Source organism: Pseudonaja textilis, chromosome 3 (genome assembly GCF_049901715.1).
Source record: "Pseudonaja textilis isolate UNSWEBS1 chromosome 3, rPseTex1.2, whole genome shotgun sequence".
NCBI classification, from domain to species: Eukaryota; Metazoa; Chordata; class Lepidosauria; order Squamata; family Elapidae; genus Pseudonaja; species Pseudonaja textilis.
The window spans coordinates 57,438,426-57,453,816 of NC_141992.1; the positions used below are offsets into that span (position 1 = coordinate 57,438,426).

Genomic DNA, 15,391 nt, shown 5'->3' on the forward strand with positions numbered 1-15,391 from the left:
ACGCTGCGACGGGAACATGATGGTTGGGAGAGGCAAGGAGCCATCTTAAGAAGGTCGGCTGGAATGAAAAACCTCCCATCGGAAGGTTTGCTGGGGATAGGCGGGATTTCCGCTGACATGCGGATGACCCTCGGGCGTCCTTCTCCGGATCTAAATCGGGGTTGAGGAAGACTTGCCGAAATGGGTAGGGAGGACGAAAAGGCAATTGAGGGCCGCCGCGACGACCCTGAGGTGAGCCGCGCCACAGGGAGACATCGGAAATGGGGTTATTCTCACATCTTAAAATTACATGTTCTTCGCTTCCCAGACCCCGCATCGTTTCATTTTGGGGCCTGCTTGTTTTCTTGATCTGAGCTTTTAATTTCATCGCAAGGTCATTCAGTAGCTACCACTAGAGTCGTATATTCATTTACACGTGCCAGTACACCTGTAACATAATGGACCTTCGTTTGAATGTGTATGAAGGCACGCGTATTTATAATATAGCCCGAGTAGCAGAGCCGCAGGAAAAATAATAATCACTAACCAATTGATATACTCTGTAACGTGCTTTGTGTGAATTTCGAGAAACCGTGGTTAGCGACATAATTTTTTTATTGCTGCAAATTTCGCCATCTGGTTGCCTTGCAGATCTGGAAGACTACAACTCCCATCCCAGTGCTTGTGTTGGTTGAAAAATAAACCCGTGTAGTTATATATGGTGGGCTGCGCTTCCTTATTCTTTTTAAGGTGTAAAATATTGGCCATTATATAAACACTAAATAATACGTCTGTGCATATCATTTGAATGTCTCTGGGGCTTCTGTTTTTTTGCTTATAACCTCACCTTGTGTTCTTTATTCCCATGAATTAAGCTTTTATCAGTTCTAGAAGTTAATTGTATATTTTTCTTTTCTTATCTTACTTGTAAAAATAGAAGTTAAAAAAATCCTTACAGCATATGACACTGGTATGCATACCTTTTATGATCATCCCTCTTTTTGTAAAGAGTTCTACGTTATTAATATTTATTTATGATGTGCTGAAATATAGTAATATTCCATGGCTAGTACAGTAATCTTACTATTCCAGTCCAGGACTGATTGGCTTAATTTTTTAAAAAATGCTTTAAATATTAATTCTTATGTGGATATTTCAGTCCTGAGGACTGGCAGAAAGAATTATAAAACATTGGAAGGAGAATTCTATAACTCTTTTTTTAGCAGTGAATTATTAATATCTGTTTTCATCATATATTTTTTGATAAAGGGACAAAGAAGTCTTTCCATCAATGCTGAAAGTTTTTGGAGTTCTATTTGTAACATAGTTTCCAGGTCTTCTCTGCCACTTTCTTTTTTTAATTATTTTTGTGTTTTTCCTTGCCTTTTATATATATATATATATTTCTGTGCTTTACAAAATAAAATAAATGCTGAAAGGATAATAATAAATGTTGAAAGGATGCCATATGAAAGAGGCTACATAAAAGAAATTAAGTACAAATAATCCTTGACTTACGACCACCATACAAGTGAGCCCAAAATTTCTGTTACTAAGCAAGACAGTTGAGTTTTGCCCCATTTTATGACTTTCCTTGCCACAGTTGTTAAGCGAATCGCTGCAGTTGTTAAGTTAGTAACACAATTAAATGAATCTGGTTTCCCCCATTGAATTTGCTTGTCAGAAGGTCGCAAAAGGTGTTCATATGATCCTGGGACATTGCAACCATCATAAATACATGCCAGTTGCCAAGTATCCAAATTTTGAACACCTGACCATGGGGCTGCTACAATGATTAAATGTGAAACATGGTCATAAGCCACTTTTTTCAGTGCTGTGGTATCTTTGAACTGTCACTAAATAAATGGCTATAAGTCAAGCACTATCTGTAATTGAAATTGGTCTTTGATTTTTTTTTTCTAATTCAATGTATTTCATGCAATGTAGATATGAGAATATTAATGAATCCATTATGATTCTTTTTTTCCTGGCACAGGAGGAGGAGGAAGAGGAGGAAGAACTTGTGGTATGTAACTTTATGGACAACTTTATGGACAATTGAACAAGAGAAGTAATTCATAACATTTCAATCAACAATGTTGTTTTAAAAGAATCCATAGTATTCTGTCTGGATGAAAATTTAAAAAATGGTAGAAATGTATATAGTGGTGGGAATGATTATTGGGTTCACAAGTAAATTTCAACAATTATTTTTCTTGATCACAACAAGTGTGTTTGTGATACTGCAATGAAATGTCTGGTTTTGAATATTAGCAGAATCCTATGGCATCTTTTCTATGCTGCTTTAATGAAACTAAAACAAACTTTCTATCTGATGTACTTATTTGCTCAATAGCATGTGTTCTTTTTACTAAAACCAATAATTCAGGAACAAAAAGATAATATAGAAATTGGGCAGATCAGTTCTGATAAATGCTGTGTCTATTTAGTGGTTATGTAGTGAATGTCTTACTATTCCATTTTTGTATCTGATTTTTGTTTAATAAAGTATTCTGAACTATTGTATTTAGAATATCCCAACCTTGTTTTAATATATTATTTCTTTTGAATGTTAGGATTCCTATAGTAAGAGTAAAGATGGACAAACTAAATAGGGACTTTGCTTCCAAACTGTAAAACTTTTCCTGGCTCAGTTAAACTGCTCTTTTGTTTGAGAGCTAGCAGAACCCCAACCAATACAGATGTTGTTGTTCCCTATTACTACCGGAAATATCAGTTGCCTTTGCTCTGAGTGTAGTTGAAGAGTAGTGTCCCAATTTCTCTGCAGAAAAGTCCTATCTTCAAACCACCTCAACAATGCCATCAACAGGATATCCATTCACCTGTCATAACATAATTGGCAATATTTTTGACAGTCAGTCAGATTTGGAGGTTTAGCAATTCGTCAGAATTCATTTTACTTACCTATTTTTCAGCCTGAGATTACCTGTCAGGATTAGAACAGGTGACTGTGATAGCATATTCTTCTATGGTACATAGAACAGAAGTGCACTAAACCTGTGGTCAAAAGCAGCCCAAATAGAACTGACAGATGCAATGGGGAGACTATGTCATGAAACTGACCGGCTCTGTTCTGCTTTACCATGCAGCCTCCACCCTAGCTGCTGATTTCTCTCTATTAACAAGGGGAACAGCTCAGAGACCAATAGATATATTGAAAGAGCTTGTTTCAAAAGAGCCATACTCTTTGCACCAAAATAGAATGGCCCTCAAGGACAGTGCCCACTAGGGATGGGACAGCACCAGTTAAATTCCCCATTTAAGTTTTAAGCTGATTCTAACTAGGAGTCATCTCACGATTCCAGTGACAAAACAGTGGTAAAACTGGCTTATTGGCTGCTTAGGAAAGAAGGCATTACTTTAATTAAACTACAACGGAAGACTTTAAACTGCTAGTATGGGTTTCAGCATGATACCACCAACATCTTGAGTACAAGGCAGAAAAGTAGTTGCCAAACATGGCCAGCTCTTGTAGGGAAAGGACCAAAATTCTATGTTTTTTAAAAAGAAATTCAAAATGTCCTGGATGTTAGTCTTTGAGGAAAAATAATACTTCACTGAATGGCTACAATTTATAATCCAGAGTTTTCAAGTTTCTTATGATTATCAACTGTCCTGATAATTATAGACTTCGGTATGCTAACTTTAAGAGTAAGTTTGACTCACTCATTTGGTAATGTCTTTAGAAGAGCATTAATTACGTATGTGATGCTTTTTCTTCCAGGATCCTTTAACAATTGTTAGGGAAGAGTGTGAAAAAATAGAAGAATGTGCAAAAGCTATGGAACGTTTAGAGCAGTGTAATTCTCGGGTATCCTCCAGATCTCAAACACTGGAGGAGTGTACAGAGGAGCTCTTTGATTTCCTGGAAGCTAGAGACCATTGTGTAAGTTGATTTTAGCATGACTTTTATATATAAAGTTGCATAAAATAATAATTATATGAATCAAATGAAGTTATGATTGTCAAACTTTGTTGTCCCTTAGTCTTTAGAAAAATTATGGATCAGCAGTTTGTAAATAAAATAAACTTCTGTAAGTAAACTGTAAGAATATATTGTGCAAGAAGTAGAATATATTTTTTGCTTAAATTCTTGTTTTCATTTGTTAATTTCTTGGTTTACAGGTAGCTCACAAACTCTTCTCCAAACTGAAATAAATGTTTATTCAATCATGTCAACTTCTTCATATCCAATGAACACTTAACAGATGTGACCTGCTTCTGTGACAGATTGATCCTTTTTTTTTTTTTTTGATTACTGCATCGTATTACTTCTGTATTCTGTGGACGATTTGCAGTGTTAACAGTTTCTGTACATTTCCACATTAAACATTTACTGTAAAAAATAAAACAGTTGTGATAACTACACATCCTTGTTTAAAATTATGGCATATTCAGATTTTAAATCACGGAGAATTTTAACTGTGTATGTGTGGAGAGAGATTTCCTGAATTTTTCAGATTTTAAGAATTCAGAAAATGTAGAGAAAATCAGAGGAAACGGCTGCTAGAAAAGCAACTAACATGAGGTCAAGATGCCTTAGAGAAGGGAAAGCTTTTTCAATCATTTTGATGGTTGAAAGTCTATCCCAAAGACTAAAGAGGCAGGAAAGTGTTTGCTAAATAGAGCACCCTCTTAGTATCTGGTATTCCTCTGTTACTGATGCTCGCAAGTGTGTGTGTTGGAGGGAGCAGGTTGTCAAGGCAATATACAACCTCCACATCTGGGCACAAATGGGAAGAAATCTTAATAAGGAAAAAAAAATCTACCTGCATATAGTCTCCTTGATGTCAGTCTGTGCAGACAAGCAGGCTGGTCAATTCCTGCTCAAAATCCGAGAGAGGATGGGGGGGGAATGGACCCCCCACTTCTAGGAAAATGTTAGGGGGGGGACGTTTCCTGTTATTTGATTGGTCTCTGCCACGTACATAGCATCACTTTCTTTGTCAATGCACAGAAATTGCAACACAGTTTGCAAAAAGCCCTAAAATGGTCAAAAGTAGAGATGGATGAAAGGGGCAGAAAACACCTTAAACTGACTTACTGAAATCTTGGTCGACATAGTAATTATCAGCTAAAAACAGATGGCCTTATGGCCCATACTCCATTTATGCGTTGAAACTAATTTGTTCACTTAACTTATAAATACACAATTGCTAAGAGCCTGACATTTGGGAAAGGGTTCTGGAAAAACGCATTTTGTCTTTGTATCTGCCGAGGCGTTCTTAAGCAGCCATTCACCGACCCGAATAAAACGTTAACTCCTTTCCCTAAACGAAGCTCCGTGGGAAGAGGGCGTGTAATTTTCTGGGCTTCCCCACCGACATGCTGCCAATAACATAACACATAAAAAAACAACTCGACGCTTGTCATTCCCAATGTCAAGCTGCTCAGTTTCCGGTTTTGTTACTCCTACGTGCGACGGAACGATTTTGCACGTCGACATCAGCCAGGGGAGCTTAAAACGGTGGGACTCACGGCAGAGGGGGAAGAGGTTGTTGTTGGACCGTCCCTCCGCCGGCTCATGATACCGTCGTTGAGCATGGCGGTTTTACACCAGGCAAACGGGAAGCGGTTACTCCTGCGGTATTTGCGGAACGCCTTTTTTTACCCCTCGGGGCCCCGCCGGCATCGTCATTACAAGAAGAAATGGGTGGGTGAGAAGGAGGCATAGCGGGGCGCCACCCGCGCACACGCGTGTTCGCTGTCTCCCCGCCCCGTCTCCCCAACATGCCAGCCCCATTAGAGGGCAAGCCCTTCGTAACCCCACGGAACCATCTCGACCTGATTTCTGATCTCTCCCTGGTCTTCTCTGAGAGACTCTTCCCACCCTTTCTTTCCCCTCTGTATTAGAATTAACCCGTCCCTTGTCGTATTAGATTCTCAATCCTGGCTACTTTAAGATCTGTAAATTTTAATTCACAGCATTCTCCTGCATGGCTAGCTAGGGAATGGTGGGAGTTGAAGTCCACATATCTTAAGAAGTGACTAAGGTAGAAAAAACTCACTATAGGCTAGTCTCAAGCTTTCCGTTTCTTAAGATACTGGACCATGTCCTTCCTCCTGATGATTTAAAGGAAAACTGCTTTTCCAAAAGAGAGAGATGGCTTTACATTGAAATTACAGTAGGATGACTGAGTAGTTTAGCATTGGATTATGCTGATTATTCTGTCTAAACAAATGTATCTCCTGAAGCCCAGCCCTATGCATGATTTTTTGGAAGTCCCAAGGAATTTTAGGATCAAGTTACAAAACTAGCCTATATCATTTTATTTAAATAGACTGAGATGTGTAGTGTTTAAAGCCAGATTATAGTCTTTTATCAGCAATCTTAATTTGGCTTTTTATTGATATTCTTTATTAAAGGAGATGTGTATCTTGGAATAAGAGTTTTGATTTAGATATGTGGAATGTAATGTGACAAATCATTTCCACAATTGTTGCAATTAAAACATTCATTTAACACATAGTTTAACTCAGCTGACTGAACTTGACTCCTGAATTCAGATAGTCCTTGACTTATGGCTACAATTGAGCCCAAAATTTCTGTGGCTGAGCAAAACATTTGTTAAGTGAATTTTGCCCCATTTTATGACCTTTCTTCCCACAGTTAAGTGGATCACTGTAGATTTTCAGATAATAACACAGTTAAGTCAATCTGGTTTCCCCATTGTCTTGCAAAAGGTGGTCACATGATCTTAGGACACTACAACCATCATAAATATGAGACAGTTGCCAAGCCTCTGAATTTTGATCACATAACCATGGCGATGCTGCAGTGATCATAAAGTGTGAAAAACAGTCATAAGTCACGAGTTTTAACTTGAACAGTCACTAAACAAACTGTTGTAAGTTGAGAGTTACCCATACATACTTTCTTGCTGAAGAAAACCTCTTCTAGGGGTTCTTGCATATAAAGAGGGAATGCGTGGAATTTATAATCTGGGTTTTTCTTAGTTCAAAGTAAGTAGAAAATAATGATGTGGGCTTAGCTTCATGATTACAGTTTTCATTCACATTTATCAATAATGGAGCATTGCATGTTGAAATATGTCTACTGTATGTGCATGAGGGAGAACTCAATAGACAATCCCAGTTTGAAAATTATGCTTCATTATCAGTGACAACTATAAAATGTTTCCATTGAATGATTTTTTTTTAATTGTTGTATATAGGCAGCCACTGATCCTCGGACAACTAATACCAGAGTGGCCCTCCAGGTCTTTGACATGAATTATGGAGACCAGTTTGGCAGCCTCTGGCCCTCAATTCGCATCAGTCTCCTGTCGATGCAAAAATATGGGGCCCTAGTCAACAATTTCTCTGATGTAGAACAAGTCATTCAGAGTCTGGAAGATATGAGTGCAGTAGATTTTGTCCAAGAATCTCAGAAAGTCACCGAGGAATTAGATTCCTCCATTGAAGAAAATGACAGTGTGCCAAGTTCATCTCCACAAATTCAGACAAAACTTTCAAAGACTCAAGAACAGCATTTTCTTAATGTCAATCATAACATCAAATGTTACACATTCCCCAAAGGAGACATCAGTCGTTTCCGTCAAACTAGGTATGAATTTTTGGGTTTTTAGAATGCTTATACAATTTTCCTGAAATAGCAATTTTCTGCTCTTCTTAAGCTTTCTATTTTGCTTCAAAGAGTTTTTTTTAATGTAATAAAATAAATTAGGTGTTGATCTTTCAGAATACAAAAGAACATGCTTTTTCAATCTATTTATCCCTTCTCTGTCCCGACCAGTATAGACAGTAATCAGATATGATGGAAACTGATCTATTAATATTTGGAGGGCCTTGTATGATTTGTATAAAATCAAGCAGAAAAAACTTAAATACAAAACAAAAAGGTGGCATAAAACTGTTTTTCAAGATACAATTGCATATATATAGTACATACCTTAAATTCTTAAAATAGTGGGTTACTTCTAAAAAGGTAAATTGCTTTGAAACCTGCCTTATATTCTGGTCCATTTATCTCAGCAACAGCAGCTCTCTAACATTTACCTGGGACTTTTGTAAATAAAACATAGCATAAACTTTAGAAATCTTCAGAAATAATAACTTGTATAAACAAATCAAGTTACAACAGGAATATTCAACTAATTGGGGCTAATAAGTATGCATTTGCAATGGTTGTTGTATATTTCCACTTAATATATTTCTTTGACTTGTAGACCAGACATCATAGGAATTCTTGGTTACTATCTCCTGGATGCTGCCTCAATTTTACCTGTTTTGGCTCTCAATGTACAGCCTGGAAACATAGTCCTTGACCTTTGTGCAGCCCCAGGTGGAAAGACACTGGCACTTTTACAGACCAGGTATTGTTGTAAGTAACATGATTTACTAATGATCTATAGATACTTGGCAGAGATCACGCGCATCATATAGCAAGATAGACTTCATTTCTGTATAGACTTCGATCTGTTTTTGAAAGAGTCTGAGATATGGTGCCCTTGGTTTAAGCTTCTTTCTTCTTGAAATAGGTGAGCTGACAGCCAACGATCTCTCTATGTCTCGCACAGTCCGGCTACGTAATGTCCTTCGCAGCTATCTTCCCAAAGAAATCCAAAATACAGTGCGGGTTACTTCATCGGATGGAAGAAACTGGTGTCATACAGAAACTGGTACTTATGATAAGGTAAGAATTATTCTAACTCTTGCTATTGGAAATTGAAACACCTTTATTTTTTTTAATAAACCAGAATCTGGGATTCCATTTGCCAAATAGAACTATTTAGATTTTTTTTCATTTCATTTCTTCATTTTTCCCCCATTTCTTTCTAGTCCTTGCCCCTTTACTAGATTATCTCTAGAATTATCTCTGTAAGCAGCAGTACAGGGAGTTTATAACCAAGATTGATACAGCAGTTTTTTGAATTTTTAATCTTAAAATTAACAATATCCATTGAAGAATGTTGTAATATAATCCTTGATCATCTATCCTTGATGATTTATGCCCTGCAATCACTACAGGAGGTCCTTATGTCCACAATTGAGCCCAACATGTATATTGCTAAGTGAGAAATTAGCTGAGTATTTCCCCTTTTTACAACTCTTCCTGCCAAATTTGTTAAGTGAATCTCTGCACTTGTTAAATTAATAACACAGTTGTTAAGTGAAACTGGCTTCTGCATTGACTCTGCTTGTCAGAAAGTTGCAAAAGTGTATCATATGACCCTGGGACATGGCAACCATCATAAATGGGAGTCAGTTGCCAAGCATCTGAATTTTGATCATATGACCATGGGCATGCTATATTCGCTATAAGGTGAAAAATGGTCCTAAGTCACTTTTTTCAGTGCTGTTGTAACTTTGAAAGGTCACTAAATGAACTGTTGTAAGTCAAGTACTACCTGTAACCCATGTCTTGATTTAGTTCCCTGTGAAACTATTGTAATATCCTCAAATGCAGCAGTAGAACCAATCCCTCCAGTTTGAAGTAATACCTACTTTAAGTTTACGGTATTGGTTATCAGTCAGCTTCGGCACTGAATTCAAATGCTGGACGGTATCTTTAAAGCCCTACAGGGCGTAACATTGGGTTAGTCCAAGCAGTGCTCTGTCAGAATAGAATTTGCTTGGTTGGTTTTGTCATTTAAAGCAGCAGAGCCTTTCTGGCTCTGCGGACTGGCCTCAGGAGGGAGGGGGTGGTTTGTGGATGTACCTCTGCTGCCTTGCGAATGAGGCTTCACAAGCTTGTCCGCCGCTTGCATGGCTGGTTCTCGAGGGGCCCTGGACTGTACTAGTCCATGAACCAGGGGTCGTTGTTCCAAATTTATTCAGAAAAGCTTTTGTAGCAGACTAGAAATGTGAACCTTGGTCTTGGCCTAGCACAGCAGCCATAGCACCATAATGAGTTTTGAGCATTTGCTTACATACATTGGATCTAAGAATAGTTACTGCTGTAACTAGAATTGCAAGAGATGGTCAGTATTCCTGTCATACTTTTTCCAAAACAACAGAGTAGAGTAGAGTAGAGTAGAGTAGAGTAGAGTAGAGTAGAGTAGAGTAGAGTAGAATAGAATAGAATAGAATAGAATAGAATAGAATAGAATAGAATAGAATAGAATAGAATAGAATAGAATAGAATGTACTTTGGCGGTCTTTTAGTCCAACTGCCTGCTCAAGCAGGAGATCCTATACCATTTCAGACAAGTAGCTTTTCTAGTCTCTTCTTAAAATCCTTCAGTGATAGAGTGCCCACTCTATTTCTGAAGGCAAGCTAATTCCATTGATTAATTATCCTTACTATTAGGAAGTTTCTCCTTAATTCCAGGCTGCTTCTCTCTTTGATTAGTTTCCAACCATTCCAACTTGACAACCTGCCTTTTCAATCTCTAAAACAAAGGAAGGAAATCTGTGGAGAATTTTACCAGAGAGAATATTTGTTTGGTTCCATTTAGGTACTTGTTGACGTGCCATGCACAAATGATCGAAAGTCAGTCTTAGAAGAAGATAACAATATATTCACATATGCAAGAAAAGGGGAACGTCAGATGTTGCCAATGCTCCAGCTGCAACTGCTCGTGTGAGTGATTTTGATGTGTTGTCTACAGATGATTTAAGAAAAAAAATGTTCCAGACAACTAAAAAATGTTTTGTTCCTTTCTTGCTCTGGGCCATGGAATTCCAAAGATGATGTTGCAATTTCCAGAAGTAAAGTCTACCAACAGGGAACAATTTGTGGTGTTCCAGTTCCAAGATATATCAGACAGCTTAAGTTCAGAGGATTTACTTTCATAAACCAATGAATTGCTCCCATAATAGAACAGAAGTTGAAATTAAAGTTATTGGAATAAATATAAATAACCCCAGATATGCTCATCGTATTACATTAGTGGCTAGAAGTGAGGAAGACTAAATCATGTGTTTAAGATGAAAGATTGGAGTAAAAAACCCAGTCTGATGCTTAGTGGCTTTTTGTTAAACCAACATTCTAAAATTGTGTCAACTGCTAGTGTCAACCCATTGCCAATAGGCAGAGAAGTAGTAACACACATTATTTTCCTAGGGCCCAAACTGCAGAGTGATGGTTTTTGTAACCATAAGGAAAAAAAGATGTCTGCTACTTAGGAGAAATACTATGGCAAATCGAGATATATATTTATAGAGACCCTGTCAACCATGATGCATGTTATCAAGGCTAGTCTTCCCAATCATAAGATAACTGTGAAAGTTAGACAAAGCTATGCACCAAGACAAATTCCTTGTGTGTCCAATCACGCTTGGCCAATAAAGAATGCTATTCTATTCTAGACTGTCATAAATGCAGAACAAAAAAAAATCTATGTTTTTGAATTGTGGTACTGGAGAAGGTTGTTCGGAATACCTTCCTTGGCAAGAGGAATCAATAGTAGATAAAGTAAAATCAGATTATTAATTACAATAGAATAACTAATAATTAAGCTATACATTAAGTATTTGAGATATATAATGTAAAGCAAGGTCATTGAAGAAGACACCAAGCTTCAAAAAAATCAAAGGCAGTAAACAGTCCTGGTGATTTATTATTTATTGACAAAGAGCTTGAAGTGACCAAACAACTAAAATATTACCCATTATGAATCTGTAATTTCAGCTACATTAATATACTTATACCCAGGATTCTCCAATCTTGAACTAAATTCTTCGAAAATTCCACAATACTCAATTATGCTTTTTCATTATATGATGGCTAGGGGAAAACAATACAGCTGGCAAGGATTTTATTCTCTTTGGTTGGAGGCCAGATTTGAGTTTTGAGAAAATGAGGTGGGGCTGGCATAAGGTTTCTCTTTCACAAAATTGTTGAACACTGGTGTACCTAGTCACAAATCAAAAAAGGCAAGTGTGACAGATAGGATTCCATGGGAAATGTCTCGGTCTATCGGTGCCTATAAGCGTTATTTCTAGGAACTCAGTAAATTAATAACAAATTAACAAGGCAGAGAAAGAATTGATTCTGTGTATATCTAGGGCCCAAAATATAGTGTGCATTCTTGCGCTGGCATATGCTGTATGCTTCACTCTGTTGAATAAGTGCCTCAATACAGTTGAAAGAAATCCCCCACCATAATTTCTTTTTTGCTTTTTTCCAGAGCTGGAGTACTTGCTGCTAAGCCAGGAGGAGAAGTGGTGTATTCCACATGCACTCTGTCTGAGCTCCAAAATGAGTATGTGGTTGAGAGAGCAGTGGAGTTACTAAATATCCAGTACAGCATCAGTGTGAGAGTAGAGGACCTGAGCCATTTTCGGAGACTGTTCCAGAACACATTTTCTTTCTATTCAAATTGTAGGCTTGGAGAACTAATCCTGCCCCACCTCACAGCTAACTTTGGACCCATGTATTTTTGCAAATTGCACAGAATGAATTAGATTGAAGAAAGAAAGTGAAAAAGGAAGAAAGGGATTTCCCATGTATTATTAAACATCTCTTCAAAAGATGTAATTGAATTTACAAAAAGCCACAGATATTTTGTTTTGTAAGTTACAGGCCTGGGCCCTTTACATGTCATTCAATGCCTGTTCTTTGCAAGGAAGTACTTATCTGCATGGGTAGTCTTACCAGAATGAAATTCCGTTTACATGCTATAATCATCATCATCATCATCATCATCATCATCATTTACATACATCTAATTATATATTTACATACATCTAATTATATAAATAATTGTGTGCTTGTATCACAGTCTAATGTATACTGTACACATTAGAGAAAATCCAGCTGAGCAGTATCCAGATGTATGAGGGCTTCAAATTTCAGAAAACCTTATACCATCATATCTTATCTTTGAATTTGGGAGTTGTGAACCCCTGGCCCTGTGGAGATTGCCAGGCTGGGAACGGTTATATTAGAGACATTTTTGCCAGCTGTATTAGAATGACAGAATAACAGAGTTGGAAGGGACTTTAGAGGTCTTCTGATCCAATTCTCTGCTTAAGCAGGAGATCCTACACCATTCTGAACAAATGACTGTCCAATCTTTAATAAAAGTTCTAGTGATGGAGCACTTACAACTTTTGGAGGCAAGCTCTTCTTCCACTGTTCTCGCTGAGAGAAAGTTTCTCCTTAATTTTATGATGGATGTCTCTGATAAGCTTTCAGCTGCTAAATGTCTATGGAGATGCTCAATCATCCAGGTCATGGTTGTCCCAAAGGTGTTTTTTTTTTGAAGAGGCAACTGTATTTCCTTGTGTTTTGTTTTTTTATAAATTTGAAAATGTTTTGCTTCTCATTCAAGAACCTTCTTCATTTCCTGAATTGAACAGAAAGGAATTGAACTCCAGAACTGAAGAAGCTTCTTGGATGAAAAGTGAAATGTTTTCAAAGATTTTTTAAAAAACCCAAGAAAGTCCAGTTGAGTTTTGAAAAGCACAATTGGGACCTTCATCTATTATTTCTTGTTTTGCCCTCAGGTGCTTTAGAGAATAGGTTGAACCCCTCTTCTCTTTGACATGCCCCTCAAATATTGGAAGACTGCTATCATGTCAGCCTTAGTCCTTCTCTTCATTAGACTAGACATTCCCAGTTCTCGCAATCATTCATTGTATGGTTTAGTTTCCAGTCCCCTAATCATCTGTGTTGCTCTTCTCTACACTCTCAAAAGTCTCAACATCTTTTTTGTATTGTGGTGACCAAAGCTGGATGCAGTATTCCAAGTATGGTCTTATCAGTGAAGTATAAAGCAATACTAACACTTAATGTGAATTTGATGTTACCCCTCTGTTGATGCAGCTTAGGATTGCATTGGCTTTTTTGGCAGCTTTAGCACATTGCTGGTTCATACTTAAACGATGGTCCCCTAGAACTCCTAGATCCATCTTAACTGTTACTGTTGTTGAGGCAGGTGCCACCTATTCGATACCCGTGAATTTGGTTTTTCTTGCCTAAGTGAAGCCTTATCTTTCTTACTACTGAACTTCATTTTGTTGGATGTCTGGGGAATCAGGTTTTCATAAACAATAGTATGATACTGTAATGACCCAGAGTATATCAGAAATATAACAAAACCCAAAACATAACTAAAAGTCCTTTAATGCCTTCGACTTGGCTTCACTGTTTAATTGTTCACAGTGGGGGATTAAACTATTTTCAAAATAACATTTCAAAGGAAAGAAACACAGTTCAAATTCAAAGAGCCGATAATGAAGCAAAAACCAAAAACAAACTGCATTGAATAAAGTTCCACAACAGACCAGGATAGGTAATTGCCCATTTCAGGAAGATAACCAAGGACAGTCTGTTGGAAGAACGCCAACCAAGATAAACCTTCTTTAGAAATAAAACACTAATTGTCTCCAGCTGTTTGCATGCAGGTCCAAACTCTTATGCAGATCTCACACCTGCAACCCATGAAGAGGATCATGGCCCTCTCCTCCCGAGTAGACCACGTTTTACCCTGATCCTCTCCTCCCTGCGTGCCCTAGGATGGATAGGGGATGGGCCTGGGTCCTTCTCTGACTGCTCAGGGTCAGTCTCCATCAGGGGCATGACAGATACATTTCACATTTAAAATGTTAAACATAAATGTCAAACACAATATGAAAAATAAATATTGGGAAAGTGATCAATTATCTGCATCAAGTTGGTGCCAACATATTCTCCAGAAGGTTCCCAATCTAGCCTTTCTAGTTCTTCCAGTGGTGCACCCATTGTCTCTATAATCAAATGTACAGTGTATGAAAGGTAGGCCTCAATTTACAACCATTCATTTAGTGGCTGTTCCAAGTTACAACAGCACTGAAAAAAACAACTTATGACCATTTTTCTCACTTATGACTGTTGCAGAATCCCTGTAGTCACAAAATTCGGACGCTTGGCAACTGGCACGTGTTTATAATGGTTGCAGTGTCCTGGGGTCATGTGGTCACCGTTTGCGACGTCTGACAAGCAAAATCAATGGAAAAGTCACTCAACAACCATGTTGGTAACAACAGCAGTGATTCACTTAACTGACCAGAAAGGTTGTAAAATGGGGGCAAAACTCATTCAACGGCCTTGCTCAGCACTGGAAATTTTGGGCACGGTTTTGGTCACAAGTCAATGACTTGCCTATACTACCGTTTTCTAAATATCCATTGATTAAACTAATTATTGCTTCTCAGAGCCAATCATTTGAATTTGATATGGGCTTAATTTATAATTTGCATGTCTGGCTGGAAGGATTTTTTGTTTATTTATTTGTATTTTTGCTGCCACCTACTGCTCGGCAGGATTTGGCGGTCCAAATAAAGTAATCTTATCAATTTTCCTTACTATCAACAAGCATAGAGGCCAAGTGGATAATTTTAAGGAAGAATGCTATGTTTCTGGAGTCTTCCCAACAAACATCTGGTTTGTTGATGTACAGTGATTGTATGGTTACAATTCCATGAAACAGAAACAACGTTT

General features: G+C 37.7%; 2 protein-coding genes across 3 annotated transcripts; both read left to right on the forward strand.

Moving 5' to 3' along the window:
• Window positions 1-5: 5 nt before the first annotated feature.
• Window positions 6-4,368, forward strand: UQCRH (ubiquinol-cytochrome c reductase hinge protein). The gene is made up of 4 exons (XM_026707228.2): window positions 6-231; window positions 1,976-2,005; window positions 3,725-3,886; window positions 4,126-4,368. The coding sequence occupies exons 1-4, from the start codon at window positions 181-183 to the stop codon at window positions 4,156-4,158; spliced, it is 276 nt and encodes a 91-aa protein (XP_026563013.1). The 5' UTR covers window positions 6-180; the 3' UTR covers window positions 4,159-4,368.
• A 1,101-nt stretch (window positions 4,369-5,469) lies between these two features.
• NSUN4 (NOP2/Sun RNA methyltransferase 4) lies at window positions 5,470-13,333 on the forward strand. Of its 2 annotated transcripts, none has more exons than XM_026707227.2 (6): window positions 5,470-5,653; window positions 7,176-7,567; window positions 8,190-8,344; window positions 8,502-8,656; window positions 10,422-10,546; window positions 12,096-13,333. In XM_026707227.2, the coding sequence occupies exons 1-6, from the start codon at window positions 5,525-5,527 to the stop codon at window positions 12,370-12,372; spliced, it is 1,233 nt and encodes a 410-aa protein (XP_026563012.2). In that variant the 5' UTR covers window positions 5,470-5,524; the 3' UTR covers window positions 12,373-13,333. The 2 variants fall into 2 exon arrangements, with proteins under 2 accessions (XP_026563012.2, XP_087785981.1); XM_087929855.1 differs by having other exon boundaries at window positions 5,495-5,586.
• Window positions 13,334-15,391: the final 2,058 nt, after the last annotated feature.